We start from the raw sequence: 27660 nt of genomic DNA, 5'->3' as shown, positions 1-27660 counted from the left end.
AACCCTTGATGCTGAGGTGGGAAGTTTTAATCCACAATTCCATAAAAACCTCAGCTGAAATGTCAGAACTAAATTGAATACAAGTGTCAAATACGAGTCTAGAAAAATGTGGGCACAAAGAATGACACACTAATTTCAGTCTCTTCTTTCTCTCACGTCAGTGGCCTACATTTGTTAATATAATTGTGGGTACTCTTTCTCAAGGAATCCAAGGCATTAAACACTAACCCAGCAGAAAGCGAATACTGTTTTTTCTTCCTTTTCAAGCTGTTTCTCAGAAGTAGCAGCATCAGGCCTTTGCATGCTCAGGATGTAAGCTCAGAGCTCACTAGGGCAGGTTACCAGCTTTCCACTGGGCCCTGAGAAATTTCATTGTTTAGAACGAGGAGAAGGGTTTGTCACTTGGACTCCAGCTGGCTTGGAATTCAGAAAAAAGAGGTGTTTCATTTCATTATGATTAGGGTGCATTGCAAATGCATCTTCTGGTTATCTTTTATCTTTCATTTTGGACCCACAGTTACCTCTGACCCTTGTAAGTCTATGTTCACATTTATTCCCTCCCACTTGCTTTAGAGACAATCCAAGGTCTTTACTAAAAAGTAGAATTCTTTTCCTGTAATCTACTCACACTGGACATACCTCTTCGAAGTCCATAGAAAAAAAAAATTATATTAAAAAAATCACATTGTGATATCTATGGAGTTCCTATTTTTATTGTCCTCCCTCATGTTTGACTACAGGAAACTGAGATGAAGCACAATAGCCCTACTGAGCTTTCCAGTCTTCTCTAAACCAAATTATTATTTTTAGTTCATACCCTACTGCTTCACCAGCTGTGATAGTTTCTCTCAGTGTCCCCCCCTCATGAGGTGTGTCACCCATCACTTTCTCCCTGGACCCCACGAAGAGCAGGAGCCGTGTTCCTGCCAGCTGGCAGAAAGAGATTTCCAGAATGCTCTTGACTGGGGCTTTCCTCTCTCCTCCTGCGTCAGGGAAGACTCTTTCCTATTTCACTCCAGTGGGGCATATGCAAGGATGACAAAAACAAAAACAAACAAATGGAACCTTTACTTGACATCTTGCCATACAAACACAGCCAATTTTTGTATAGGATTAATACACAATAGACCAGTATTTCTATGGCTGCCAGTGTAAGAAAACAGAGTGCTTTGCACACCAGTCAGAAAGGAGGAAAAATAATGAAACCTTACTTTTAAAGTAATATTCTGAAATACTTATTTCAGCTATAGGGAAGCTTAGTAGTTTGTACACATTCAGATTACGTACTGCTGGACTCCATTCAAATAAACCATCTGGATACTTTAGAACTGACAAGATATTACTGGATGATTGTTAGGCTTTAGTAACTTTGCCTTGTCTTTAACAAAATTACAGAGAAATAATAATATTCATGGATATACTTGATTTGTATATGCTTAGTTGAACTGGACAGCTGCCTGGCATTAATTCTCAAACCTTGAGCATTTTCTAAGTTTCAGAGCAGTTCTTCTCTCCATGGACAGTCACCTCTCAAGGGTACTGCTTTTACTACAGCCTTTATGATTTTATATTGCTTCATGCCACTCCAGCTCGCTGGGTGTTGATGTGCAAGGCTTCCTCTGGCCTTGTGAAAATTCAGTCTTATTTAGAAATATGTTTAGCTTATGGAAGGCATTAAAGTCAAAAAGGAAAAAGAATTCTCACGGTAAATTTTGATTGTCGCATTAATCTTAAAGGGAAAAAAAAAGCCTTTAAAAGGGCAGTGTTTGAATCTGATTTATTAAATCTTTTAATGGCAATCACGTTCAGAAAATTAACACCAAAAGTTTCTGTCTGGAGTCAGTTATTTGCTATTTCTATAACTTCCAGTATATAAATATCTCAGATGAGTTCAGGGCTTGATTGTACTTTGCCAAAGTAAGTAGCCCCTGCCCCACAGATCTTCCAGTCTAAGGTTTGAGCCTAAAAAGATGCATGAACTAGTTCAGAAAATATGAGAATTCTTATTGAAAGGTATTAATTTAAACTCAATAATGTGAAAAGCCTGCCTTGGTTTTAGGCAGTGAGGTTAGAGACCTAAAACTAGTGGCCAGGCTTCTTAGAACACATAAAATCAATGGGGAGAAGGGGAGGTTCCTCCAGAGTGTAATTTAAGATCAGTTATGTTCACAAATATAGCAATTTAGTTAGCATACAGTCATCTTCTCTCATCTAAAATGGGATTACTCATAATGCAAAAAACATTAAACTTTGCAGAGAAGGTGCCTAAATAAGCAAGCCTAACAAAAGGAAAGAGAAGATGGCCCACACATGGAATCATGGAAATAGCTGAAAAGCTGTTGGTATTGCTTTCTTGGCATCAGCTTGGAAAGTTTTGTTTATTCTTTTCTGCTTGCTTTGTTCATTGAATAGCTTAGGAGAAAGCTAAAAACAAAACAAAAACAACAACAAAAAAGGAGGGAACTGAAAAAGTTAAAGGACTAGGAAAGAAGGAAAGATAAAGAATGAAAACCAGTGGCAACAAACAGGAAAGAAGGATGTTGAAACACAGGAAAAACGGGAAGAGGGTTGGAAAAGAGGTGTGATGTAACACTGGGAGAGGGTGAGAAGCAAATAACCAATGTAGCTGGATATCTGATCATCCTTCGGCTCCTCTTGTTCAGGGAGAAGGGACGCAGGAGCCTTGGCAGCTCTTGTGTCACCCGCCCGGGATGGGGGGAGGAGGCGCACGATGTGCCGCGATGTTCGCAGGCCGAGGCACCTCATGGTGCTTTTGGGGGCTGCGTGGGGAGCGGGCCGAGCCCGGTGAAGCTAAACCACAACGGATGCACCATCAGACTGGGAATTTCAAACAACTGCGTGCCAGTCCTCCCGCTTTGCCTGGTGTGAGCGGCCGCAAACTTGCACATCTCTTACACCTCCCTCCGTCCTGCTTGTGCCCCTCTCTGGAGGGTCTCGGCTTGCTTTAGGCCTGGCTCAGTGGCCGTGGACCCGCGCCCTGTGCTGGGCCGGCGCCACCGCGGTCGGTGCGCTCCCGCTCCGCGCTTGTCTCGGGTAGCAGAGGGAGCCTCGCACCGCCACCCCGCTCCCCGTGCCTCCCGCTCCGGCGGGGCACAGGTGTTTTAACGCTTACAAACGTGCCAGGGAGCAGCGACAGCTCCAACTCCCTGGGGAACGGATGGGGACGGCCCCAGCGCTGCCTCCCCTCCGCTCCCTTCCCTCTGAGCGCGGGGGAGCGTCCGCGGGACCCTCTCCCGCTCCGGGAACCGAGACCCCCTCACAGCCCGGGCAGCCCCGCGGGATGCGGTCACAGCTCGGGGAACGGGGCGCTCCCCCAGCCCGTGGAGCGGGAGCCCCTCGCGTCCCCAGGATCCCCCCCGCAACTTTGCCCCGAGTTGCGGGCGCTGGGGCGCGCTGCCCTCGCTCCCTCACGCCCCCCGCCCCAGGTGCGCGGCCGGCGCTGCCCCGCCCCGCCCGCGCCCGCAGCCACTCGCGGCGGCGGCGCTGGCGGCGGGCGGGGCGCATTGGCTGGAGGGCGCCGTCACTCTCCCCCGGCGGCGCTGGGGAGGGGTCTGGGCGCTGCGTGCGGGCGGCGGGAGCGCGGCGGTCCGGCGGCACCGCACGGAGCGCAGCGCGGGGCTGAGGCAGCCGCGGGGAGCCGCGCCGGCCATGGCGGTGTCCGCGCCGCCCGTCATCGCCGCAACTTCCAGCGGCGGCGGCGCGGGGGGCTCGGCGGGTTTGTTCCGGGCGGACCCGCTGTACTCCAGCCCCGCGGAGTCCCCGCGCCTCACCAACAGCCTCGTCAACACTTTCCTCTCGGCCGGCGGCGGCGGGGCCGGCGCGGGCGGCGGCGGCGGCGGCAACGAGTGTAAGATGGTCGACCTGCACGGGGTGAAGGTGGCCTCGTTCCTCGTGGAGGGGCAGGAGCTGATCTGCCTGCCGCAGGTCTTTGATCTCTTCCTCAAGCACCTGGTGGGAGGGCTGCACACGGTCTACACCAAGCTGAAGCGGCTGGATATATCGCCCGTGGTGTGCACGGTGGAGCAGGTCCGCATCCTGCGCGGGTTGGGGGCCATCCAGCCCGGCGTGAACCGCTGCAAGCTCATCACCAGGAAGGACTTCGAAACTTTGTACAACGACTGCACCAACGCGAGGTGAGCGCAGGCTCCGCTCTCGCCCCCGGCCGGCCCGCGGGGAGCGCAACCGGGGGCGGGGGCGCGGGTCCCAGGGGAGGGGGGCGTGGGGGGCACCGAGGGGCTGAGCGGGGCTGGGGTGCGGCGGAAAACTTTCCCTGTTTCCATGAGCCCCCGCCATGGCCGGGACCGCCGGGCAGCGGAGCGGCTCCGCGCGCCGGTCTCCAAACTTTTCTCCAAGCAGGGGAAAGCCGATAGTTCCCGAAAACACTCCTTAAAAAAACCCCCAAACCAACCCGAATCTCCAGAAGTTTTCTCCGTTACGTTTGTCCCACTAGAACCCGCGGCTGTGCTGCGGCGCTCCCGCGGGCGGTGCCAGCCGGGTGCCCGGGCCGGGGCTGCGGGTCCCGGTGTCCCCGGAGCGGCTCCGCTCCCGCAGCTCCGGAGCGGCCGCAGCTCCTGCCCTGCCCGGCTTCGGTCAGCGAGCCCCCGGATCCCTGCTGGGTCCTGCATACTCGGGGTTGTAATCCTGGTTTGTGACCTCATGGCTGCTGCCTTTAGAAATGATAATGATCTAAATAAACACAAAACCCTCTGGGGGCTCGGCAGGAACGCTGGTGCCGTGGGGCAGGGTGTAAGGCAGGCACTTCGGAGATGCCGTTCCCCGCTTCAGCAGTTGGTGAGGGACGTCTCCAGAAGCATTTCCATGTCAGAGCGTGCTGCTGCTTTCTGTGGCACCAAACTTTCTTTACAGACGCTTCAGCGAGCTTTGGGTGCGATATCCGACCTGCGGCGTGCCCGCGTTCAGTGACTGAGGGCTTTGTGTCACTGGTCCGACCTGCTTAGCGCTGACCGCGGGTTTTATCTTTAATAACTTAATTTCGTGCCGTGCGGGGCCTCATCCTGCACTCGCTGCTGAAGCAGGAGCAGACCGGGCGTTATTCTTGAATGCAATGTTTGCTTTGTTTCGAATCACTTTATATTACAGGTGGCACTTTAGAGATGCACTTTATTCCTAGATCTGTTAGTAGGAACTACGTGGTTTTTTTTCCTGCTCTCGTTTTTTTTCTGTAACCCCTTCTCCCGCTGCCTGTTTCAGTGTCAGGCACCTCGATGACATCACACCCACTGCTTTATTTAAGTGATGGGTTTGGAAGTACGGTCTGAGGCTTACATTAATTTTATTCCAATACATTAGATTACCAAGGGGCACATTTAACATGTAAATGCTTCTGTGAAATGTTTCTGTGGCTCGACTAGCATGAAAGTTGATGGTTAAAGAAAAAACATCTCGTCAATTTCTCTGACCGTGCCAAAGTTTTTTATTAAGGAAATACAGGAGCTGATATGATGCAGCCTGTAGATGTAGTCTGATGATTTCTGCTCTTGTACTACCAGTGTTTTAAAATCTTAAAATACTACAGAGTTAAATGTTTAAAACTTGTATTTCCCAACTTTATTTCCCCCCCTTCTCTTTGACAAAGGGAAATGGGCGTGATAGGACGAGGGAATGGGAAATGCAGGGAGCAGTGGGGAGGGAGCCGCAGGTGAGGAGCCAAGTGATGCTCCAGGAGGGGCTGAAAGGAGCAGGGAGTGGAACGGAGCCCTGGGAAGGGCTGGGGATCAGGCAGAGCTCTCAGCTCACTCACACGTGTTGAATGTGCTTAAACTTTCCCCACCCTGCTATGAAAAAGTAAATAGCAAATCCTTTTACATGCTGCTTCTTTGTGCCTCATGAAGATGCCACTGGTTGGAAGAAGCTGCTCACATCAGGTGTTTTGCATTCACGGTTTCAGGTGTAACACATGAGGAGTGTTATCAGCACACCTGAAACTTTGTTCAAGGATTGTAACTAATGTTAATTGTATTCTGTCCTGCTAATTAAATGCTTAATGCCTCATTTTATTTACAGATTATTATTTTCCTTGAGCGGTCCATGCTTACTGGAGAGAATGTTGGGTAAAAATAGTTAAATACATGAGTAATCTTAATTATTTTTGTTTGCTGTAAAGTGACCTGGGAAGCACTGCAGTGCACGTTATCAAACAAATCAAATGCAGTAGAACTGGTAAAAGACATGCTCACAGTTTTTAGTTCTGTACCTGGAAAGTAAAGGCTTGAAAAATATGTAATCTTTTGGAAGTAATGCTCTCAACTCGGAATACTGTGCATTGCTTTTCTAGTTAATATTTAAAAAAATTTGGTAGCTATTTATATATTTATTTGAATACTGTAGAAATGCTGTGGTAAATTCAAGAGCTGCCAGTAAAAGTAAGAAATGCTGGGTATCATTATTTTCACTGGTAATTGACTTGTAAAAGTCGGCATCTCTTACGTTAGTGTGCACTTTTTAGTTATTTTTTTTTAATTGGGATGCAAACCATTGATTGTATGTAACTGAAAAAAAGATAAATTCTGTTTCTCCTGCTTACTCTTTTGCGTTTTTCTAGTTGAGTTTGTCTACAGAGCTGGTAAGAGCTTCAGAGAAACACACCCGTGGGTGAAAGTTTTTTGGTGTGTGTGTTCTGTAGCAGGAGTTACTCTGTCCAGCAGCTCTGATCTGTGTATTTCTGTGGTACTTTCACATGCACTGTTGAAATTGTCATTCACATATTTACACAATCTTCCTAATGTTTGTTTTTAGCCAGCACCGTGCACTGTAATTTGCAAGCAAGGTTTGTGAAATGAAACTAACTGCTCATTTCATTGCAGGTCCCACCCTCCAGTGAGTACAACATACTGACAAAATCTAGCTCCTGATGGGCAATACCTTAGAATATTGCTTACATTATGGAGAATTGCTTAAATTTAATAGTAAAGCATAACATTTACTTAAAACAAAACAAAAAAAAAACCACCCAAACTACTATGAGGATGTATTTTTAAAAGGAAATTTAAATCTGTAGTAAGAACATGTTTATGATAGTACATATGTCAGTCCTGAAAAATAGGATTGTATGACTGTGATCACAACCTCTTCCACACAGTTCTGTATTGGATGGATGCTACTGGCCACTGAAAAAGCATAGTATTGGTCTGGATTATTCAGTGAGTGGTCAGAATACTTTCCAGAAAAGAGTATTTCAGTACGTGGCATATTTTTTTATGATTTAAAGTAACCATTTAAGCTAATATTTTGCATTACTTTGGCTATTCACAAACAATAAAAGGCTTTAGAAATGAATTTAAGCAGTAAATGTAGACATTTAATTTTATGAGATAATGAGGGTCTAGTCATGTTGACTATTAAAAGCTACCCTATAGTCAGCAGTACTCTTGTCTTTTATTAGGAGACTGATGTCAAGATTGTAATTAAAGCAATCCAGCCATGTAGCTCTGCACACAGCTTCCTGTATATTGATAGGAAATGTGGGCATCTGATTGTCCATAAACTTCTTTCTCTAAGTGGATATTTAGCCTGCATTCAGACTTGGCCAAATCTATGAATTTTGGGGCTGTTAGCATTTTTAAATAAAGATCAGTTTTTCAGTTTCCCTCTCTTCCTTGGAGAGGAGGCTCACTTCAGACACTCTGGAGAGAGATCACTGGCAAAGTGGATTCTGCTTGAGATGGAGAAAGGAATTCTCCCACTTTCTGAGCGGTGCAGTTATGCTTTTGGAAAAATCCCTCTTTCTTTTTGGCTATCTTGAAAGTCTGTGCGTGTTCAAAACTCCTAAAATACTTGAATATTTTCATCAGATGCATATCTAATCTGGAGAACCCTTGATTAAAATTCCCTTCTTTCTTCATAGCACTAGAGCTCCCCATTTGAAGGATAACATGCTTTTCCTCCAAAATGGAGTATTTGTATGATTCCTGCATGTGTATATGCATAATACATATGTAATTTTCTACTGAGACTTCTACAACTGAAAAATACTGTGTTTTTGTAGCAAAGACAAAAAAGCTAAACAATTAGGTATTAATGATATTCTTGTTGCATATTCAAAAGGTCTTTGCAAGCATTTCTTCTCCTTTTTTTCTTTTCACCATTTCAACCTGCAGAACTCTTCACTGTCACTTCAAATCACACAATTCTACAAAGATAAAACAACATTTAAACTCATTTGCTTTGGGAGGAAAATTGAGCATTTGCACCCAATAAGCCTGATTGTGGAACTGCATGCAAATTGTGTTTTGATTTATCTCTTTTGCACTTTTTTCCATTTGAATTGATCTTGCATTAATTTCGCCAAGCGGCTCTGTGAGGCTGCAGATGTTGCCCTGTGTTTAATAAATCAATGAGACAGATCTGAATGAATCACTTCAGATGGATTCTCTGCTCGGTTTGATGTCTAGATGTTATTCTTAGCTTGTTATCATGACAGATGCATTAATGTTCCCATACACTGCCAGCAATGTCAAAGAGATTGAAGCTTTTAAAGTGGCGGTATCCCCTTTTCCCCCTTCTGTTGGAATAACTAAATTGCCTTTAGGAATAGGTCAAAATATAAATTTAATCTTGGCATTATTGTGGGGGAAGATGCTAAACTTCTGATCGTATTATAACGCAGGCAAATGCAGATTCTTACAGAATGATTAATTATTCCCAAATAGTGGAGATCAATATTAAAATCTAAACATAGGATAGCTCCTTAATAGAGTAACCACTTTCTCAACATTAATATTTCATTGTAATAGGAATGATACGAATAAATAATATAAGACTAGAACATGTTAAAAGTATTGCTATAAATAGGATATCATCGTGTCCAAATTGATTACGGGCTGAAGTAAGGCTTTTCTTTTTTCCTTTTTTTACCTCATTAAGAATTTTCTTTTAAAGTTAAGTATGTCTGGATTCAACATCTGTTAGATTTAAAATACTTGTTTGTTATATTTCTGCTACTACTCCCCATGTAGGGCCAGATATGTTGGAGAAGTTGTTGATCACCGTTAATTTTGGGTCAGTTTAGTCTGGTATCCATTATCTTGGACAGAACCTGTGGAACACAAACCATGAAAGGCTGGAACGTGTCTTTGTGGAAAGGTTTTAAATTCTGAGAAAAAGATAGCACAAAGTGTAAAGTACTCTACCATGAATAATGATCTCTTTCCCACGTAGGCTATGCACAGCTTTTATTCCTTAGTGTTTGCTAAACCACTCGTGGTCATCTTTGTTTTTCTTTAGAGGATAAAATAGTATTTTGTTCAGTCATTTTGTTAAACCTGATTTCTCTCTGTGACACTTTTATTTTCATTTTTAAAATTATCAGGAATGTTCCTTTTCCTAATCTTTCCTTGACACAGAAGAACTCTGACTTTTTGTCTTTAAGGCTTCTGAGAATAAATTGGAGAAACTGGCTGTAACGGATCTAGATTTATGTTGGCATTCTTGGTATTCTTGCTCCAGTAGTTCCAATTTGATAAAGGAAACAATATATGTAATAGAAATTCACAGTTTATTCAAATGAGTTTAAGCTTTAGCATTGTTATATTTGCCTTTCTCTCACCAATATATCAATGTGTGGCAATAGCATTATACTCAGAATGCCTCCAGAAGGGACCAGCTCTGTAGATGGGGAATTATTCTCACGCTGGGGCTGTGGCTGCACACGCAGCCTCTGTTTGTGCACTGCTTTGAAAGGCAGGGAAAACCAACTTTGGTAGGACTGAGTAGCACAGAAAAAAACACTGAATTGAAGAATTATTTTTTATTGTATGGCAGTGGCCTTAGAGTGAGAAAATAGTCTCTACCTACCTTAGTAATTTTGCAGTAAATATTTCAAATGAGCCTCATGAGATGTTTTAAAGAATTATCTTGTGTATTTCACTGCTTTCAGGCTGGAATTGGTGTTTTGTAAGGGCTGTTTGTCGGCATTAGTATTAAAAAGGTGTTGAAATCTGGGCTGTAAAGTCTCTTTACACTTTGCTGAGGTGAACCTCCCTTTCATGCCAGGAGCCGTTTTCCAGAACAAGGGCAAAGAACTTAAAAATGTTTCTAGGATCTGAGCCCTTCTCATCAAAGGTGGGACGTGCTTACTGAATCCTGCTTTTGGAAGAATGTGTTCCTATGTTTTTGGGTCTGATGTTACACTTGCTGAATGTAGGATCTTGGATCTCTTTTGTGCTTTTCCAGAGGTGATAATTATGAAATTTCTGAAGTTACACACAAAGTTGTCCAAATTCTTACTTTAAAATACACGGCAAGTTCCCACCTGGCTGCTTTTGTAAGTTCTTTGTGTGATTATCAGTTTCATAAAACCTGTAGGTGTATGGAAATGCATAACTTTAATGATTATTTAAATGCACAGTACTAATATCAAACCCAAACATAATGAGGCTACTTCAGAGTTCCTGCTGTCTGGGATGTGTTCCTTTGGTGTAAGCCAAGGCAAGGTTTTTATATGTTGTGATTAAACCTGCATTCCCAAGCACAAGTACGCTAGTTAGTCATGATTCTTAGTGATTTAGATTTATCCTGGTTGATATTAGAACTGTCCCTCGGGGCTACAAGCTTTTGATCTTTGTTCCCTCTTGGTAAAACAGGGTTATCTGAAGTGTCTCAGTAATGGGGTTTCCCCTCTCCCTCTATTCTACAACCTGTAAGAAACACTGATACCATTAACTAATGTACTTTGATACCTGCCCCAGAAGGTTCCAATATCCAAATCCTGTAAAGCAGAAATTTCTTTGCTTGCCTTTAATTTTTGGTAGTGCAGCCATGCTCTTGTTTTGTGTGTGTGTAAAGTTTATTGTCACTAGCAGATGTGGGGAGATTATATTCCCTTGTCAGTACATCCTGACCCGCTGAGCCCATTTTGCTCATTAAAATAGATTATGTCAGAGCCTTTCTTGACTCACTCACAAATACCACTTCTCCAGAAAGTAAGAACCAAACCCAATTAATGTGCTCCCTTTATTACTGTGCAGTGCTTTAAAGTGTGATGTTTAGCAGTGTATATTGTTCCTATGATAAGGTATAAAATGTTCGATTGCAATTGTGCCTGATGTTATCAAGTTTCTGGAAATTGATATCTGGTACTGGCATTTAACCTGCATCCACTCTGTCTGCTATCTATGGGATGGGTTAAAAAGAAAAAGTACTATTGATCTGTAGCTGGATTAAAGTTTGAAATCGGCAACAGCATGAGCACAAAAGGCTTTTTTATGATTTCTCAGCTTGCCATTGATCTACCAGTTTTATTGCATTCATTATTTATTAAAAGAATTTGCAAGCTAAACATAACGTTAAGCTAGTTTGCACACAGGGACTGCACTTAGGAAATTGAATGGAAATTGCATTAGAGATGAACATCTGTGCTATTTTTCCACTCGTATGTTTATGGGTTTGTATAAAAGGTGTATTGGATTAACAGTTATAACCATTATAGCTTGCAGCAATATGTTAGAACCCCAAGCATTTAGTAGTTATTTAAGAAGGAGACTCTTTTTTCTTACACTAAAAAGTATGGTAATGCCATGACAAACAGAGCTTTTATTGGATTATTCCTTATTAATGGGCTTTTTACAACTAATGTGTAAAACTTGAGGTATCTTGCTATATTATGCATGTGCACTATTATCTATGCTACATAAAGCTCCATTAATATTGTCATTAATTGAAGGTTTCCAGTGACAGTATTAGTTAAGGATTTGGCATGCAGTCACTGAAGTATTGAAATGTATTTTATAGGAATGTAAGTATTGAAAAGATCCTTAATATATGTTCCTTCAGATTTTTCCCAGCAAGTCAACTAGTTTACTCTCCTCCTTGAGCTGGGTACCTTTTGTGATGTATCGTGTCAGTGAAGAAGGTGATGTCTTAAGTATTTTGAAATATTTTTCAATTTCAGTTAAAAGGTTCAGTTGCCCTTAACACTGGCTGTAGTTGTGTGTGACATACAAAGTGTAGGGTAGATCTTGACTTTTGAGGTCATCTCCTGTAATGATTTTAGAGTTTCTTTCTTGATTGTGCTCCTTCGGTAAAACAGGAAAAATTACTGCAGGGGCTGTGAAAAGTATGTTTGTATAATCAAGATGTTACCTGTTTGTTTGATCTAAAAGTAAGTCCAGTCTGTTCATGACTAAAATGTACTGGAATATGTCACGTTGTGCACCACCAGTGCACTTGCAGTTATTCTGCTCAAGGCTCCACCTGAGACATCTCACAGCTTGTAAGGCTTGAGGCTTTCCTGTGCTCAGACGCAGAAATGAGCTCCATGCCAGGAGGTTGTGCTGCCTCCTTGGAGTGCCACCCCCTCATCCTTTCTGTCTCTGGTAGGATGAGAGTATTTTGAGCAGAGTTAGCTCTGATTTTTCTTTGAAAGAATCTCAGGGCTGTTTTTCAGCAGCATTTTGCATTTACAGTTCTTAGTCTTCCTCACTCTTCCTCACGCCTGTGGTCAGAGTTTTCATATTCTATGAGATAATACATTTCAGCTTCCCTGTAAGTTAAAGCAGGAGTTATATTTAATACAGCATTTATGCAATTAAATACACACATACTCATTGATAAAATGTTTCCATACACATAAATTTATGTATGATGAGATTTAAACTAAACTTCTGGATTTTTCCAAAGCGCTCTCAACCATGGAAATCAGCCTTGATTTTTGGAGAGGGAGACTTTAGAATAATCCAGAAATTTGCTATGGGCATGAACTAAAATTGCTAAATAAACTTAGAGGGCTGTTTGGGCTACCTTGGTGTCCTTAGTTAAAGTCTTTATTTTTTTTTAATGCTTGTCATAGCCATGTAAGTGAGTAACATTCCCAGCATGTAATTCAATTCTGTCCAGTCTGTGGCAAGAGAACTTTTAGACTGGGATGCCCTCATGGGGTATTTTAAATCAGCAAAACACCAAGACTTTTCTCTTTGCTGTTTTCGAGCCTGAATGGGCAGTGGAATTAAAACAACATTTTTTTATAAAGCTCATCAGAGTTACTTCGTGCTGTGTGTACAGTTCCAAATCTAACATACTTTGCAGAATCACAGAATTTCTGAGACTAGCAGGGTCCTCTTGAGGTCATCTTTGTGCATTTTGAGATGAGGACTCTCCCTGTCTGTAAGCTGGAGCAATGTGGACTGGATGGATGGAGCATGGAAGAGGAATTGGCTGGATGGTGACGCTCAGAGCTGCATCAGCTGCTGGATCCCCAGGTGGTGCCCAGGGAGCAGTGGTGTTCCAGGGTGGGCATTGGCACTCATGCTGTTTAATCCTGGTGTCAGGGACAGGACAGGGGGATGGAACCATTGGTGACAGGGACAGTGGGGTGGAGCACCCAGCAGCAGCCCCAGGCTGGGTGGGATGGGAAGGGATGGATCCCAAGGGACCTGGACAGGCTGCAGAGGTGGGACTGGGCAAACCTGGTGGGGCTGAGAAGGCCAAGCTCAGGGTGCTGGCTGCCCAGAGCAGCTGTGGCTGCCCCATCCCTGGTGTCCAAGGCCAGGCTGGACAGGGCTTGGAGCAGCCTGGGACAGCGGAAGGTGTCCCTGCCCATGGCAAGGGTGGGATGAGCTTTAAGGTCCCTTCCAATCCAAACCATTCTGGGATTTTGTGGTCCAGACCAGTGCCTCTGTCTCAGCGGGGTCTGCTGGAGTTGATTGTCCTGAGCTGTCTCTGGTTAGATTTTGAATATTTGCAGGGATTGAGACTCAGCCTTTCTGGGCAACTTATTTGCAGAGTAGAAATAACTGTGCTGTGGAAGAAGGATTTTATTGGGATGGCTGGGTTCCGTGGGAGTTGGGAGTAGATGCCACAGGCAGCCACTGCTGGGGTCACTGCCCTGCTGAGGAGTCACTCAGGTCAGTACAGACACTCTGCTGGTGTGTTTGTCCTTCCTGGGAGTCAGCCATGTCATCTTGTGCCACCTCTGACTCACAAACAATTTCCTGAAATCCTGTATGTGTGCTGAGGAGCTGATTTTCCCTATTCCACACTGCCCCCGGAGAAGAATATTTGTATATTTGCAATTAAAAAATAAAGGTGGCTGTAAAGAAAGCTCCTGGCACAGAGGTTGTGCCAGTAGGGGGATTTAGTTACTTGTATGTTACAGTAACTTTAGATTTGCTAATTAAGAAGGTAAAGCTAGTTGAAAGAGAAAAATATTTTGAGCTTCATTTAGAACCTCTAATCAGCATGTTTAAAATATTATGCATTATGGTTTTTCTAACATGTGCAGCGGTTGTTTTTGCCTACTGCAAGTTTTACATGCTAGCTAATAGACTGTTTTGATAACAGTTAATCAGAGAATGTCCTGTGTCTGTGAAATGTTATCCCTGTTGTTTTCTGTGTGGCTGATGAAGGCATCTCTCTTTCAGGGCTGCAGGTGTCTGCAGCTGCCTCCTCTCCTCCCCGTACTTTTAAATGTTGTTGTGTGCTGAAGGAGGGCAATTTTCTAAAGAGCTGCTGAGATAATACTGAAAAATAGAAGCAGGAAAAATGTCAAGTCTTTCCAGTGACACTTAAAATACATGTCTAAACAAGAAAAACTGAAACCCCTCCCCCAAACACACAAAACCTCCCAAAACCAACATTAAAAAAACCAGAGCAGAGCAAGGTGGTAAAAAGCTGGCAGTTAGACAAAAGCAGAATATGGATACTGAAACAGGAGCCAGGGTAATGAACTCGGTGTTCTGTTCCCTCTGTTGGATGAGCTTGTTGCTGAAAGATCTATTTGTAGGTTTGGGGTGTCTTTTGGCTTGTAAGGCTTTATTTGTTGGGTTATTTATATGGCAGTTCATGTATCTGATAGGTGACTTACCAGAATACCTTGCCATTACAAAATCATTTTTATATTCTGCCAGGCGGTCTGGCTGTTGGCAGAGAGCTCAGTAAGAATACCTTGCCATTACAAAATCATTTTTATATTCTGCCAGGCGGTTGGCAGAGAGCTCAGTGCAGGCTGGGTGCACCTTTTGCTGCCCTGCTGCATTCCAGGTGTGTGCCCAGGCTGATGTGCTGCTCTCAGCAGCCACGCTGCCTCTTGCAGGAGCCCTCAGCAAGGGTTTGGCCAGAACTGTGGCTGTAACACACTGCAAACCTCACTTGTGCCCGTGGTCAGCACTGCTGAAGAGCATTAATTGATCCTGCTGCTCTGTGAGCTAAGATTTGTTTCAGAACCAGAATTGCTGTCACTTCTTTCTGCTCTGGTTTTATGAATTGCCTTGCTTGCTACACAACTGACTTTCGGTTCAAGCAAATCTCTTCTTGCTGGAACTTAAGAACATTTCTGTCTTGCAGTTTCATAAATTACTTTTCTCTTGCATGTTAAGTAGAGGGTTTCTGGTCATTCACTTACCTTGCCCTTTCTTCAGAATTTTAGTTTGCGTTTTGTTGCAACAATTTTGTTGCACCCCACAACCACAGCCCTCTAGTAAACTGCCCCATCTTAGTTTTTGTCCTCAAAGGAGAGACTCTCTATTCATGTTGGTGTGGGTGCAAACCAGAAAATACTGGTGAGACAGTTATTGTAGTCATCTCTCCCGAGTAATGCAGGGAGTGCAATGGAGTAGTTCAGATTATGGCATTAGACTTTTAAAGCCATTTTTAAGAACTTGTGTTCAATGAGTGAAGGTCAGTTGAGTGACTTTAGTTCTTAACACTGGTGTATTCTCATCTGGATAGAAACCACAGAAACTCTTAGCGAGAATTCTTTTGTTCATCAAGTGTTGCACCCCACAACCACAGCCCTCTAGTAAACTGCCCCATCTTAGTTTTTGTCCTCAAAGGAGAGACTCTCTATTCATGTTGGTGTGGGTGCAAACCAGAAAATACTGGTGAGACAGTTATTGTAGTCATCTCTCCCGAGTAATGCAGGGAGTGCAATGGAGTAGTTCAGATTATGGCATTAGACTTTTAAAGCCATTTTTAAGAACTTGTGTTCAATGAGTGAAGGTCAGTTGAGTGACTTTAGTTCTTAACACTGGTGTATTCTCATCTGGATAGAAACCACAGAAACTCTTAGCGAGAATTCTTTTGTTCATCAAGTGATGTTTCTGATAGTATAAATAAGTATAAATTTTGGTGATTTTTTTGGAAACCTAGCTATTAACAAGTTAAATGCCTGGCAGGGATGAGCATCACTACTGCTCAGTCTCACATGTAAGCCAGCTGCATGAGGGTCTTACTCTAGCAGGACTGCATTTCATTTTAGTAGTGTGTTGTATTAGGGTCTCGATGTGCTGTTCTGTGATGATGATTTCCCCCCCATCCTTGGCTGTCACAGAATTTCTCTTTGACATCTTCAGGTTCTTGTGGCCACACAGCTTCATCTTTCCACATCTAGATTGACCTGTCATTCACAAAAACAACACAATAACTCAATACACAAACAGCAGACACCACTCACAGGTTCCATTTGCTGTGCTGGTCACTGAGTTGTCTTGAAAACTTTAAAAGTGTCTATTACCCTCAGAGTTTAAGCTTTTTTTGACCATATTTTGATACTGGTGTTTGTTTGCAGGGGTTTTTGATGGTGCTGTTTACTATTCTGGTTTTTAGTTTGCTCTTTTTAGCATCTTATGCACATGAAGTAGTTTATCTGATGATGTCAGATTGTTTCCAGAATAATCCCGTGGTGTCTAGCACTATGAGAATCTGAGTGAAAGTAAACAAGTTTACAGACAGTAGGTGGGCAAAGAATGGTTTTGTTTACGTGTTTAGGTTGATTGCTCAGTTAGCTTGTATGACTGTGGGCAAAATTTGAAAGTTCCTTTTTTTGCTGTTGGTTTTTCGTAACGTCCTGACCCAACCAGTGTAATACTGCAGAGGAGACTGAATGAACACAAAGGCTTTGGATCTCTAATGGAGGAGGAGATTGCTTTGTCTTTTTGACTCCTAGCAGGTGAAATTCCACAATAGAATCAGAGTCTTCCAGCTGATTTCAGTGATTTTTGGATTGCCAGCATAGAAAGCATCCAAACCTCAGTGCATGGCAGTGAATTAATCTGTAAGTTACTTAGGGCACATCATTAAACATTTCATGCAAATTTTGAAGTGGAATAGTGAAACAGTCCTTGGGACATCAGTTGTATCCCCTCTGTATTTAGTGAAGCTCATATTTGGATAAATTTTTATTAAGTCCATATATTCTTACAGGAAATATAGAGAAAGTGCATAGTGGAACCCCAAACCTTTCCAGGAAAGATCTGTATTTTTGTGATGAAAGACACGACATGGGCTAGGAGTAGTCAATAGATGTTCATTTGCATTGCCTGGTAAACACTTGTCAAGATTCAAGGATTACAGGGTGAGTACCAATATTCACTTTTCCCACTTGGAGAAGTGTTTACCAGTGGTGATAAATACAAATTATTTTAGTATAGGGAATACTGTAGACTTGTTGCTGTGCATACATTGCACACTGCTCATATTCAGAAATCCTCCTTGGAGCAGAATCATATTTCATGTATTTGAGACTCTCTTGATTGTTTTTAATCAGGGAGTGAATTTTAATATTCTAAGTGGAGGTGACTGCAGGTAAAGAATAATGAAAAATAATTTTATGTACCTTAGTATAAAAAGTAGTAAACTGATAATTATGTATTTAATTAGCACATATATTTCATAAAGGTTATGGCATCATAGGTAGCATCCTGGCTATTTAGCCAAATCTTGATCTACTTTTGCAGAATTCAGAAAAGACTGAGAACACGATGAAGGGCAAAGCGCCAAGCCCCTGTGTTTGTGTGAACACTACAAGCCCAAATGGTGGTTGGTGATCAGTACTTCACACATGCACCTGGCTTTTCTGGGAAATCCTTTGCACTCTCTGAAGGGGAATGGCCATTGGTGGGCTATTTCTGACTCTGCTTTTGGTGGAAAATTTGGCCTTGTGTGTCATTTAGACTTTGTGACACGTGTAGCCTCCCAGGGCCTAATGACTTGTCTGCAGATGGGCTGTTATTTATTACAGTCATGTAGAATAAAATTGATTGTCTTCTGAAATTAATTTTTCATTTGCCTCCAGCTCTGCTTTAATAGAGGACACACAGTTGCCTGTTTGCAGAAATACTGTTTAATCACATTAATATCTCAGCCCCCCAGGCTGGTGAAGATAATTGTACAAACGAACAGCAAAATCTGTATCTTTAACTTCTTTTTATGATTAAATTATGCAAATGACTTATCTCCTGCCCTTCCAAGCACTAATCATCTAATTAGGAATGATGTGTTAAAGGGATGGTTTTGAATCAGGAGAAGGGGAGAACGGAGGAAGCAGAAAATGGGACCTGACAATGAAACTGCTGAAAGTACTATAGCAGTACAAGATAAATTTGTGTATGTGTTCAAAAAGCAATAATAAAGGCTTGCTGTGCTATTTCTAGTCCTGTTTTAGTGCTGTTTTTCATAAGAGGATAATTCTTCTGTCTGATCTTCACCCATAATTTTCCATATTAACTTTAAATTCTGTATTATGGTTGTGCTTATTAACTTAGTACTTTCTCTTCCAGTTCTCATGAGCAATGAGTGCCAGTGTCTCTGCATTTGGCTTTAGTAATAGAATGCTTTGAAAGACAGAATACCTTTATTTTGTAATTTGTGTTTTATCAAAGTGCTTGCCGTTGTACTGGAAGATGTCCTGAATCTGTTAAATACTTCACATATTTCAGTCTCTCTTTTTTGAATACTTAACTGGTGGTTAAAGAAACTCACAGCTTTGTATTTTAATGTGAAAGTGCAAGTGTCCAAGTAAAGAGGGTGCTCATCTCTTCAGTGTCCTGTGCCTAGTTTGTGGAGTTTCCCTTAGGGTGAAAACCTTTAAATTTAGATATTTAGGCAATCACAAATTTGTATTTTAAGCATATTTATATGAACTAATCATGCCTGGACCTCTCCAAGAGCTTACAGCCCAGTTTGCCGTCTTTCTTTTTTTTTTTTCCAATTCCATAAGCAAATTCTGTTTTTTGTAAGTCAGGCCTTTATAAGCAGACCCTCCTGCTTAAGGCACATTCCCACATTGGGCCCAAACTTTCAGTGTGTTAAAGGTGCAACAAACCAACTCATACCAGGTGATAGCCCTGACAGCTTGGTGATGTATTTGTTCTTGTTTTTCCTTGACTCAGTTATTGCTGTACTTTCTATACATGATTAAAGTGCAGTTAACCAATAAAATAAGGATATTCTAGAGACTGACTGAAATTTCAGGTATTCCTCTATGAGACTGTATTGATTCCTTTAACTCCTTTTTTAATTCCTTTATAAACGTGTGAAAGTATTAATGCATGAGAGTATATGGATTCATAGGATGCTGTCAGACACAGGTTTGCTGATACAATCTGAGGAGCTTAACTTGCCCAGGAAGGTGTGAAACACTTTTACAAAGGTAGGTATCCCCCAAAAGAAGCCAAAAGCAACGATGTCAAAATAATCTTTTTGCTAGTGCTTAGGTGTATGTCACAGGGATTTAAGAAGGATGAAAAACCTCACACAAATGAGTTTTAAAAAATTAAAATGCTGACTGGGGCAGATAATCTGGCTTTTCTGTGTTGTTTTTGGATGGTTTAGCATAAAGGATGCAAGTTCTGACACCGCTTCCATTTGTCTGACACAGATGTAAATTGCTGGTGGAATGTTTTCATAAACACTTCATGGATGGAGAGGCTGCATTTCTTTCTGTACCTTCCAGCAATAGGATTGAATTAAAGCAGTTCATGTCTATCTTTGTGTGTATTTTCATCATTATCCCCTCAAAGTCTTCTCAGAAGGAAAGTTGAGACCACCTTGTTGAAGAGGGCTTGCACCAAGTCTTTGTGCCAGAATATTTGTGTAAGTGATTTCTGTACACAAGGTCTAAAAATATTTTAGCAGAATTAGAAGAGACTCAAAAAGAACATGGGATTTCTTATTGTGTTAAAAGGTTCTGGGATCCATCAGGGATTTCAATTGCTGTGAGGGCTTTGAGCAGAACTGTTCTTCTTTGGGTAGGAGTTGTATGATAATTAAGGAGCAAACAATCCTAGACTAATTTCTTCTGTTTCTTTTAGATTGGCTGGATCCAGATACCACAAGAAGAGCTAAAAATAGAGGCTTTGTGCTTGGGCTGGTAGTGTGTGATAAGTCAATGGAGAGCATGCTGGACAGCCTCCAGCTGCCATTCTTTGTGTGGCTGAATTTCTTAAGCCTGATGGCTTTTGGCTGAGGTGTTTTAAGTCTGTAGGACAGTGGCACTAAGGTCAGGGTTTCTGAGATGGGCACCTGCTGAGAGACCATTTGTAGCATCAACAAGGAATCTAAAAACTCTTGTAATCTGTAGCCTGCATTTCCCAACTCTTAGGCAAAGGTAGATTGGAAGAAGGTAATCTGCAGTAAGGACTTGGATATCTTTCTCTTTTCTGTGTCTGCACAGGCTCAGGGCTTTATCTTACCCAGCTGCTCATTCAGATGTTTTTCTTATCTCTCCACTGGGCAGTTTGCACTGAGTAATGATATGTGACAACAGATGGTAGATAGTGAATTGTTTTTATGAATTAAGTTTGTCTTGGAAGAGGTTGAGCAGGAAAGAATTCTTCTAAGATTTCCCAATTAATAGGTAGAGTGGTGGAGCCATCTCATTATTTTTCTTGGTGTTCAGAAAGTTAAGTCATTTAACTTTACTCCCATGAGTTTTTCCTCTTGGTGGTTGGAGTGCTGGGCTTACCTGGAGTGACCAATTCTCTGTGCTGACATAATTGATGATTGCTAAAATATCCAGCAACCTTTCATTACACATTCAAATTGTGAAGTCTTTTAAATGTGAGGGAATTCAAGCCAATCTTGACCTCTCTGATTACTGCCCATGCAGGGCATGGTGAGAGAAGTGGAGATGAGTGTTTCAATTAGTCTCATACCTTACTGGTCTTGTACTTTGTGAAGGAAAGGATTATACCCAAGAAAACAGCAGGAGAGTTAATACCTACTGTTTTTTTCCTTCTTTTTCTTTTGATTTGTCTTTCCCTTATAATCATTAAAGGCAAAGGCTATTCTAATATTAATCAAGTTACATATTAAATTAAAATAATTATTGCACAGAGCACTGAACAGTTATGCCCTTCCTCTAGCATGATCTTAGAGCAAATCCTGTATCAGTGGTAAGGTGCAGGCCAGCTGTGACATTTAAGAGCAATGACAGTTCTTACAGAGGAGTGGTTGTAGTTATTGATTTGTCTGCTAATTTCAACTTAATTTAGTCTAGAAATCCAAATGAATTCCTTTCTGTGGTCTTATTGTGGGCTGGGGTAATTGAATATTTTTGAAGAAACACACAATCCTGTCATTGTGCTGAGGTTTTGCCAAACATTGAGAAATGGTAGAGCGTTTAAATATTCAAGGATCCAGATGTCAATGTGCATTACAAGATGCAGTTTCTGGAATTGTGGGTAATACAGAATGAAGCAGTGTTGGTCAAGTTTCCTTGACTTCCCAAGAATAATGTGAAGATCTTTCTTCAGCCATGTGATTGAAATATATGCAGTTTGATAAACAGAAAACAATAGTCTCTGCTTTCCATGGCAGGAGGGTGCCCAGTGCTTCATCTCTTTTTCAGAGCCTGATAGTTCATGAGCAGGAAGGGACAGCCTGAGCATATTTGTGTGGTCACTTTAATATATTCCCACAGCTCTGCTGGTTCTTAAAAGTTAGTCTTTGATCTTGGTTTTCCAGAAATTGCTGAACCTTGTACATTTGATGACTCACAAATGTTAGAGAGGTCAACTTTCTTCATGGAGCTGAGATTAGCTGTCCATGACTCAGTGTTGTTCAGGCAGGAATATGCAATGGCTTTCAAATTGCAGCTGTGTGAAAGTGTTGTGGGAAAGTGTGGAAAAACCACTGGAAATACTGGGAGGATGCAGATCCCCCTTTAAACTGTGGGGGCTGTGCATAGGTTACCCTTGGACTGTACCTTCTCCAGAGTAACCTCTCGTGATCATATTCTGTGTGTTTTAAGTGTCAGGAGGAATAAGCAGTCATTAAAATAATTAGTGATGCATAAGAAGATGGAGTTGGGATTTCAAGACTGTGCAGACACATGGGTTAATAGTTGTGTAGGAATTGTTCTGGTTTCTGCAGCCTCAGGTGTTGACAAATCCTCATTGTCAGCCGCCTGTCACAGAAAGCAGTCTGGGGAAGGGTTAATCTTGCATTTTTCAAGTGCACTCTTTGGCCAGTTTTGCAGTTGTTACGCTTCTGTATGTGCAGGAGACGTTTAGTATTGTTATTAATATCCCAGGAGGTTAATGTCTGGTTTTGGCAATGGACAGAGCAATAGTTTGAGGGTACTGAGGGTGCCTAACCTGTACCCCCTGTACATGTCTTCTCTTTACTTGGCTGCTAAGCTTCAACGCTGCCAGCAAATAGGGGCACATCAATTCTGGATCCATTCAAATATAAACAGATTGCCTGAGGGCTCTTTGTGTAGTTACTTCTGCTCAGGAAATACTAGGATGTATCACAACTGGATCTTGTCTCTTCACATTTGAGATCAGACTTGTGTCTGTGTGTCTCTAAACCTGTACAGGCAGCCTGCTTGTAAAATCGTGTGTCTGAGCAGTTAGCAAGGAGCAGCATGATTCCTGACATTCAAGGCATTGTTGGGAATGGTTTGGCAAAGTCTGTGGGGCAGACAGAAAACAGTGATAGGGGACTCTGTAGATTCAAGGGGCACTTTCATCTTGGAAACTGTCAGGGAAAAGTGAAGGAATGAGAGCAAAGGTATCCAGGAACCATGGATACAATCACCATGTGATTTTTTTTTTTTTTTTAACCTCCCAACCCTGAAAAATTCTCGTTTAATGGCATAATATATGCACCTTGGGTAAGCAATTAAAGTTAATTAAAAAAGCCAAACCAAACAGTCATTCAGTGTGTGAACGCATAATATGAAATACACATGCAATAATCTAAAAAAGTAAGGTATGTATGCCATAGTGCCCTTATTTTGGGCTGGAAGGTTGCTCACATCCCACTTTAGATGGTAAAAATGAATTTTACGAATGGAATAAGTTTTTTTTTATATGGCAAAATAAAAACTTTAAAGGGAAGAACCTTTGCCTATAACATGTTTTTTAATAGCTTTCTTGTAACTTATTTTCCTGAACACAGTTGGAGAGAAAAAGTAATGAGTATAAGAAATAGGAAAAAATACATTGTAAAACTGCTTTGAATTCAGCAGCTGCCCCAGAAGACTCTGGGAATCATTTCTGTAGACTGAGCAGCCTTGGGTTGTTCCACAGCTGGGCAGGAAGGAGCTGGTTCCATTCCTGGTTGGAGCCTTTGGTACTGGTCTGTGCCTGGCAGGAGGAATTGGATTGGTTTTCCCTGAATTCATCTCGCTTGATGCTGTGGATTTGCAGAAGTGAGGTTACATTTGGTTGTGGAAATCAAAGCATTTTTTTAACAGGTTAAAAATTCCCAGAAATGTATTATACCCAGACAAAATGATGCGGTATGGATTGTTGCATGAGAAATTACTATTTTTTTATTTTATTTTTTATGCATGTACTCTATTTATACTGTATATATATAACTCAAACTAAATTTTAAAAAAGAATGTTTGTTAATCATAACTAAGTTGTATTTGCATTTCCGTGGCTCTCAGGAATTCCCCAAGGTGTTAATTCTCCCTGGGCACTGGATGTTAAACTGCTCCAGTAGTTTATGAATCTCAGATCTTGATTTTCAGGTAATTGGCAAAAAGCATGAAGAGCAGCCGTATCCCCAGGGCTCCCTGAAATTCCCTTGTTTCTGTGGCAAGATGAGTATTTCAGTGGCTGGTTTGGAAAACTTCAGCCAGTCACTCAAGGTCAAAGGAAAGTTGGACACGTCAGAGAAAATCTAGAGAGGCAACTCCTCCCCATACCCTGAAAATACAGCGGTGTAGAAGGTGCAGCTTTACAGAACTCTGTAATAGTAACTCTTCTATTATGGGATGAAGGTGAAAAATACTTCCCAGATTTTCCCCTTTATGCTTTCATCATAACAGCAACCCTAAATTTTGCTGTAGGAAAAAAATTGAGGTTTTTTATCTCTTTATTCTCCTAGTACCAGTAGTTTAGAGCTGGGGGTTGCTTCTTTTTCAACCCTTGTTACACTTAAGAATCAAAGTGTGAAGTATAACAGATTGATAAATTCAGACTCTGGATCTTTGTCCTAAATTAATTTATCTTTTCAAACATTTATATGCAAACTCAATTGGAATTAAGATTAAAAAATCCAAACGAGTTGAGCTGGTCACATCTGTGGTTACATAAAAATAGGGCTTTACTGTGGTATTAAAGCAACAAATTACTGGTTTATTCCTAGAACAGGCAGATCATCTTTCTCAGTATAGCCTGATTTTATCATTTATAGTTCTGTGAATATCCCATATAATTTGCACTTCGCAGATAATGTAGACTTCTGAAGATCTTCACCATGGAATTTGTACTTTGTTTTTGTGGTAAGCAGCAGAGAAATAAGGAACAACCCTCTCATCATTTATGTATCATGACCCAGCATCTCGGAGCCTTGGGCTATTATTTCAAAATCCAATATATTCAAACTTTGGCCTCAGAGAGCAGTAGGATCAGTACACAAGAACAATAGAGTGATAAATATAGATTTTTCATTAAGGAAGAGACTATATCCTGTCATTTTTGAATCAGTGTTGGAAGGAGGATCTGAGGATTCATGGCCTCCTATAGGCTTGGATGTTGTTTTTGTTCAAAAAAAAAAAGGTTTTCCCTTTTCCCTGCCTTTTCACATTGCTGTGAGCGCGGCACCGCTGCCACGCAGAAATAAAATTTTAATATATGCTAAAGGAGGGATCCACTAACAGTGTGACAGTAATTTAATGCAAGTCAGTTTGGAGCTGAGCATAATGAGCGGGGAGACGTGGAGCCCCGCTCGCTCCCAGGGCTGGATCCAGGTGCACGGCTCGGGCTGAGCTGAGCCGCCTCTCCTCCCTGCACCACAAATTTGCTATTTCAGTCAGATTACCCACAGGATCGTTCCTTGGAGCACAGAAAGCCGGGGTTTCTAGGATGAGATGGGCTCCTGGATGGATGGCATATGCTTTTAAGCATCTCCTGGATGAGTGTCCATATGTACGTGGAAGCACACCACCCCCACGGAGAGGGGGACCTGCTGAAGTTCTGCAAACTGCTGAACTCCTCAGAGCTGTTAGCATTTGATACATTCTGGGAGAATTTCTGATTCTAGGAATGCTTTTTCTTTTCCTTTAAATGGATTTTCACTCTGTTTCCTTAAATAGAGCAGCTGTGATAGTGTACAAACAATCAGAATTTATGCTGAAAAGTAATTCTTGTGCTGTTTGTTTCATTCTCAAGGAAACAATTTATGTTCTTGTTTTGAACCCAACAGTCTGATGCTTGTTACTGGAGAATGCACCAAACAGCGAAAGGCTTTGGTTTGTGCAGTAAATTTAAGAAATCTGTGATTTTTTGCTGGGCTCAGATGCCACAAAAGCGTGTTTGACCTCATCTGTCAATATGTGTGTACCTATTTAACCACACTTACTGCGGATTTGAATGTAAACAGCAGTGCTGGGGAGGGCTTGGGGTGGACTTTGTACGTATGTGGTGATTATATATTGCTGTTGTACCTTTTGGAAGTTTACAGAGGAGACCTGTGTTTGATTTGGTAGGAGGGAGGGTGGAGGTGGAATGATAAATTATGGCCTTGCTTTCCAAGTCCTGACAGGGAGATGCTTTATTCTGTATTGTTATCAATGAGAAAATAAAATTACAAAAATAATATTATTTCACAAGTTTTCTGCTTGCTTTTAGCTGACAGGTCTCAAAGTGGATATAGCTTTTTCCACCTGCAATCAAATGTAATAAACCATCTTCACTGCAGAAGTCAAATTCCTGGAAAAAAAGAAGTTGGAAGCTCACACTTACACCATAAAACCTTGTTTATTGCACCCATCAGTCTTGGAAGATATGCCCCACAATGGGGTTTGGTAAAGCCATTACAAGGTGCCGTATGAGTTCCATTTGCCTACAGTAAATAGAATGTCAGAAGTGTCAGGGGGAAATAAATATCGGGCTGGTTAAAAGGGAGCAGAGATGGCTCAAAGCATCATTGAGAGGATTGATTTATCTGGCATGCTGTAATGACTGCAGATGTGGATCTGTTATTCTAGATGAGCAATGAATTTGATGAGCTGATAACACAGGGCCAGAGAGGCCTGGTTTTAATTACTGATGAGGAATTTATTTGTGAAGCACTGTGATTTACTGAGGGTTTGTTCTGTTATTGACAGGTGACCTTGGGGCTTTTCTCTTTTGATGAATAAAAAAAGCGGCATTTTTTAAAGGAAAACTGTTTTATCAGTGCTGTGAATACAGTGAGGTCATTTTAGATAGAGTATTGTCTTTCAAACCATCTTTATATATAATTATTTTTTACAGCAGTTGTTAATTGCCTCTCTCATTGAGACTGTTGTGTATGCTACACTTGCTACTTGAGAGACACTAATTCTGGTGCAGATTGTTGCTAACTAGGATATGTTGAGCAGAACTTTGTGGTAGAGATCTTAAAGCAAAGAACAAAAAGTAGATTAACCAAGAGTATATTACTGGGTTGTTCAGCTTTTCAGCTGCATGTTTTATCCTGCATGTATTAATTTTACTGTTCTGATTTTCCTTACAGACCACCAAGGAGAAAAAAAGTACAGTGAATTAGAAGGCTCTTTGTTTATCTGTCTGCTTGGGTTTGTTGTTTTTTTTTTTTCATAAACATATTGTTTAAATTATTTAAGCAGCAATTTTTTGGTGTTGTGTCCATCAAGATACAGTCTTGTTGGGCAGAAAGTTACTGACATAGCTGTTATTTTTATACATTTATTTTGCTTCATTTTCTCCCACGGAATATAGTTTTCTTTTTGACCTCTACATACAATGAGAATTTTAGTTTTGACTTTTGTGCTCATGCTCCTAGTTCTGTGCTGCACTTGCAAACTACCATCAGAATAAATCAAAGTGATTTTTGTCTGAACTGTGTGCATGTACTGTAGGTATTTTCCAGTTTGTAGATACTGTTTGCTCTTAAATAAGTTTTTTTTTTTTTTTTTGTAACAAAGTAGGAATTCATTTGGACTCAGCATTTTGTAGATGATGTGTTGATAAAGGTACCTATGATTTTGGACATGGAGGAAGGGTGAGAAGAATTAGCAAGAAGTTAATTCATTTTTTACATGAAGGCATAACTTCTGGAGATACTAGAGAAAAGAAAGGAGCAAAGATCAGTTGATTAAATGCAGAATGACAAAACCCAAACCAAGCCCACCAAAACCCCCTTTGAAGCAAACACCTCCCCTTTTCCCCCACCCTGTAGTGCAGTTTTGTTCCCTTGTTTTCCCTTGCTTTTTCTGTGGGATTTTCCATGCAAAGGGAGCAGTTAGCTAATCATGAATAACATGTATCTTATTATAAACACTCGGTGTTTAGCTCTAGGGATGGTATTTCAATTAAATGCATCTGACAATTTTAGATCTGCTCATGACTTAAATATTGCAATTAAGCAAACTGCAGTTAATAAGAGTATATAAAAATGTTCTGTTTTACAGATTTACTGATTTTAGGTTTGTGTTTTTGTTTTTTT

At 41.5% G+C, this 27660-nt stretch overlaps 1 protein-coding gene across 3 annotated transcripts in view; it reads left to right on the top strand.

Annotated features, from left to right (window-relative positions):
- The first annotated feature begins 3514 nt into the window (after positions 1-3514).
- Positions 3515-27660, top strand: part of DACH2 (dachshund family transcription factor 2) — a 247595-nt gene continuing 223449 nt past the window's right edge. For all 3 annotated transcript variants that reach the window (XM_041485379.1, XM_041485380.1, XM_041485378.1), the window contains exon 1: positions 3515-4154. In XM_041485379.1, coding sequence (XP_041341313.1) covers positions 3670-4154 — 485 coding nt within the window. In that variant the 5' untranslated portion in view covers positions 3515-3669. The remainder of the gene's footprint in view (positions 4155-27660) is intronic.

The sequence above is a fragment of the Pyrgilauda ruficollis genome, unplaced genomic scaffold (genome assembly GCF_017590135.1).
Source record: "Pyrgilauda ruficollis isolate IOZ18807 unplaced genomic scaffold, ASM1759013v1 scaffold7, whole genome shotgun sequence".
In the NCBI taxonomy this organism is placed as follows: Eukaryota; Metazoa; Chordata; class Aves; order Passeriformes; family Passeridae; genus Pyrgilauda; species Pyrgilauda ruficollis.
This window is presented reverse-complemented; position numbering and strand designations above follow the sequence as displayed.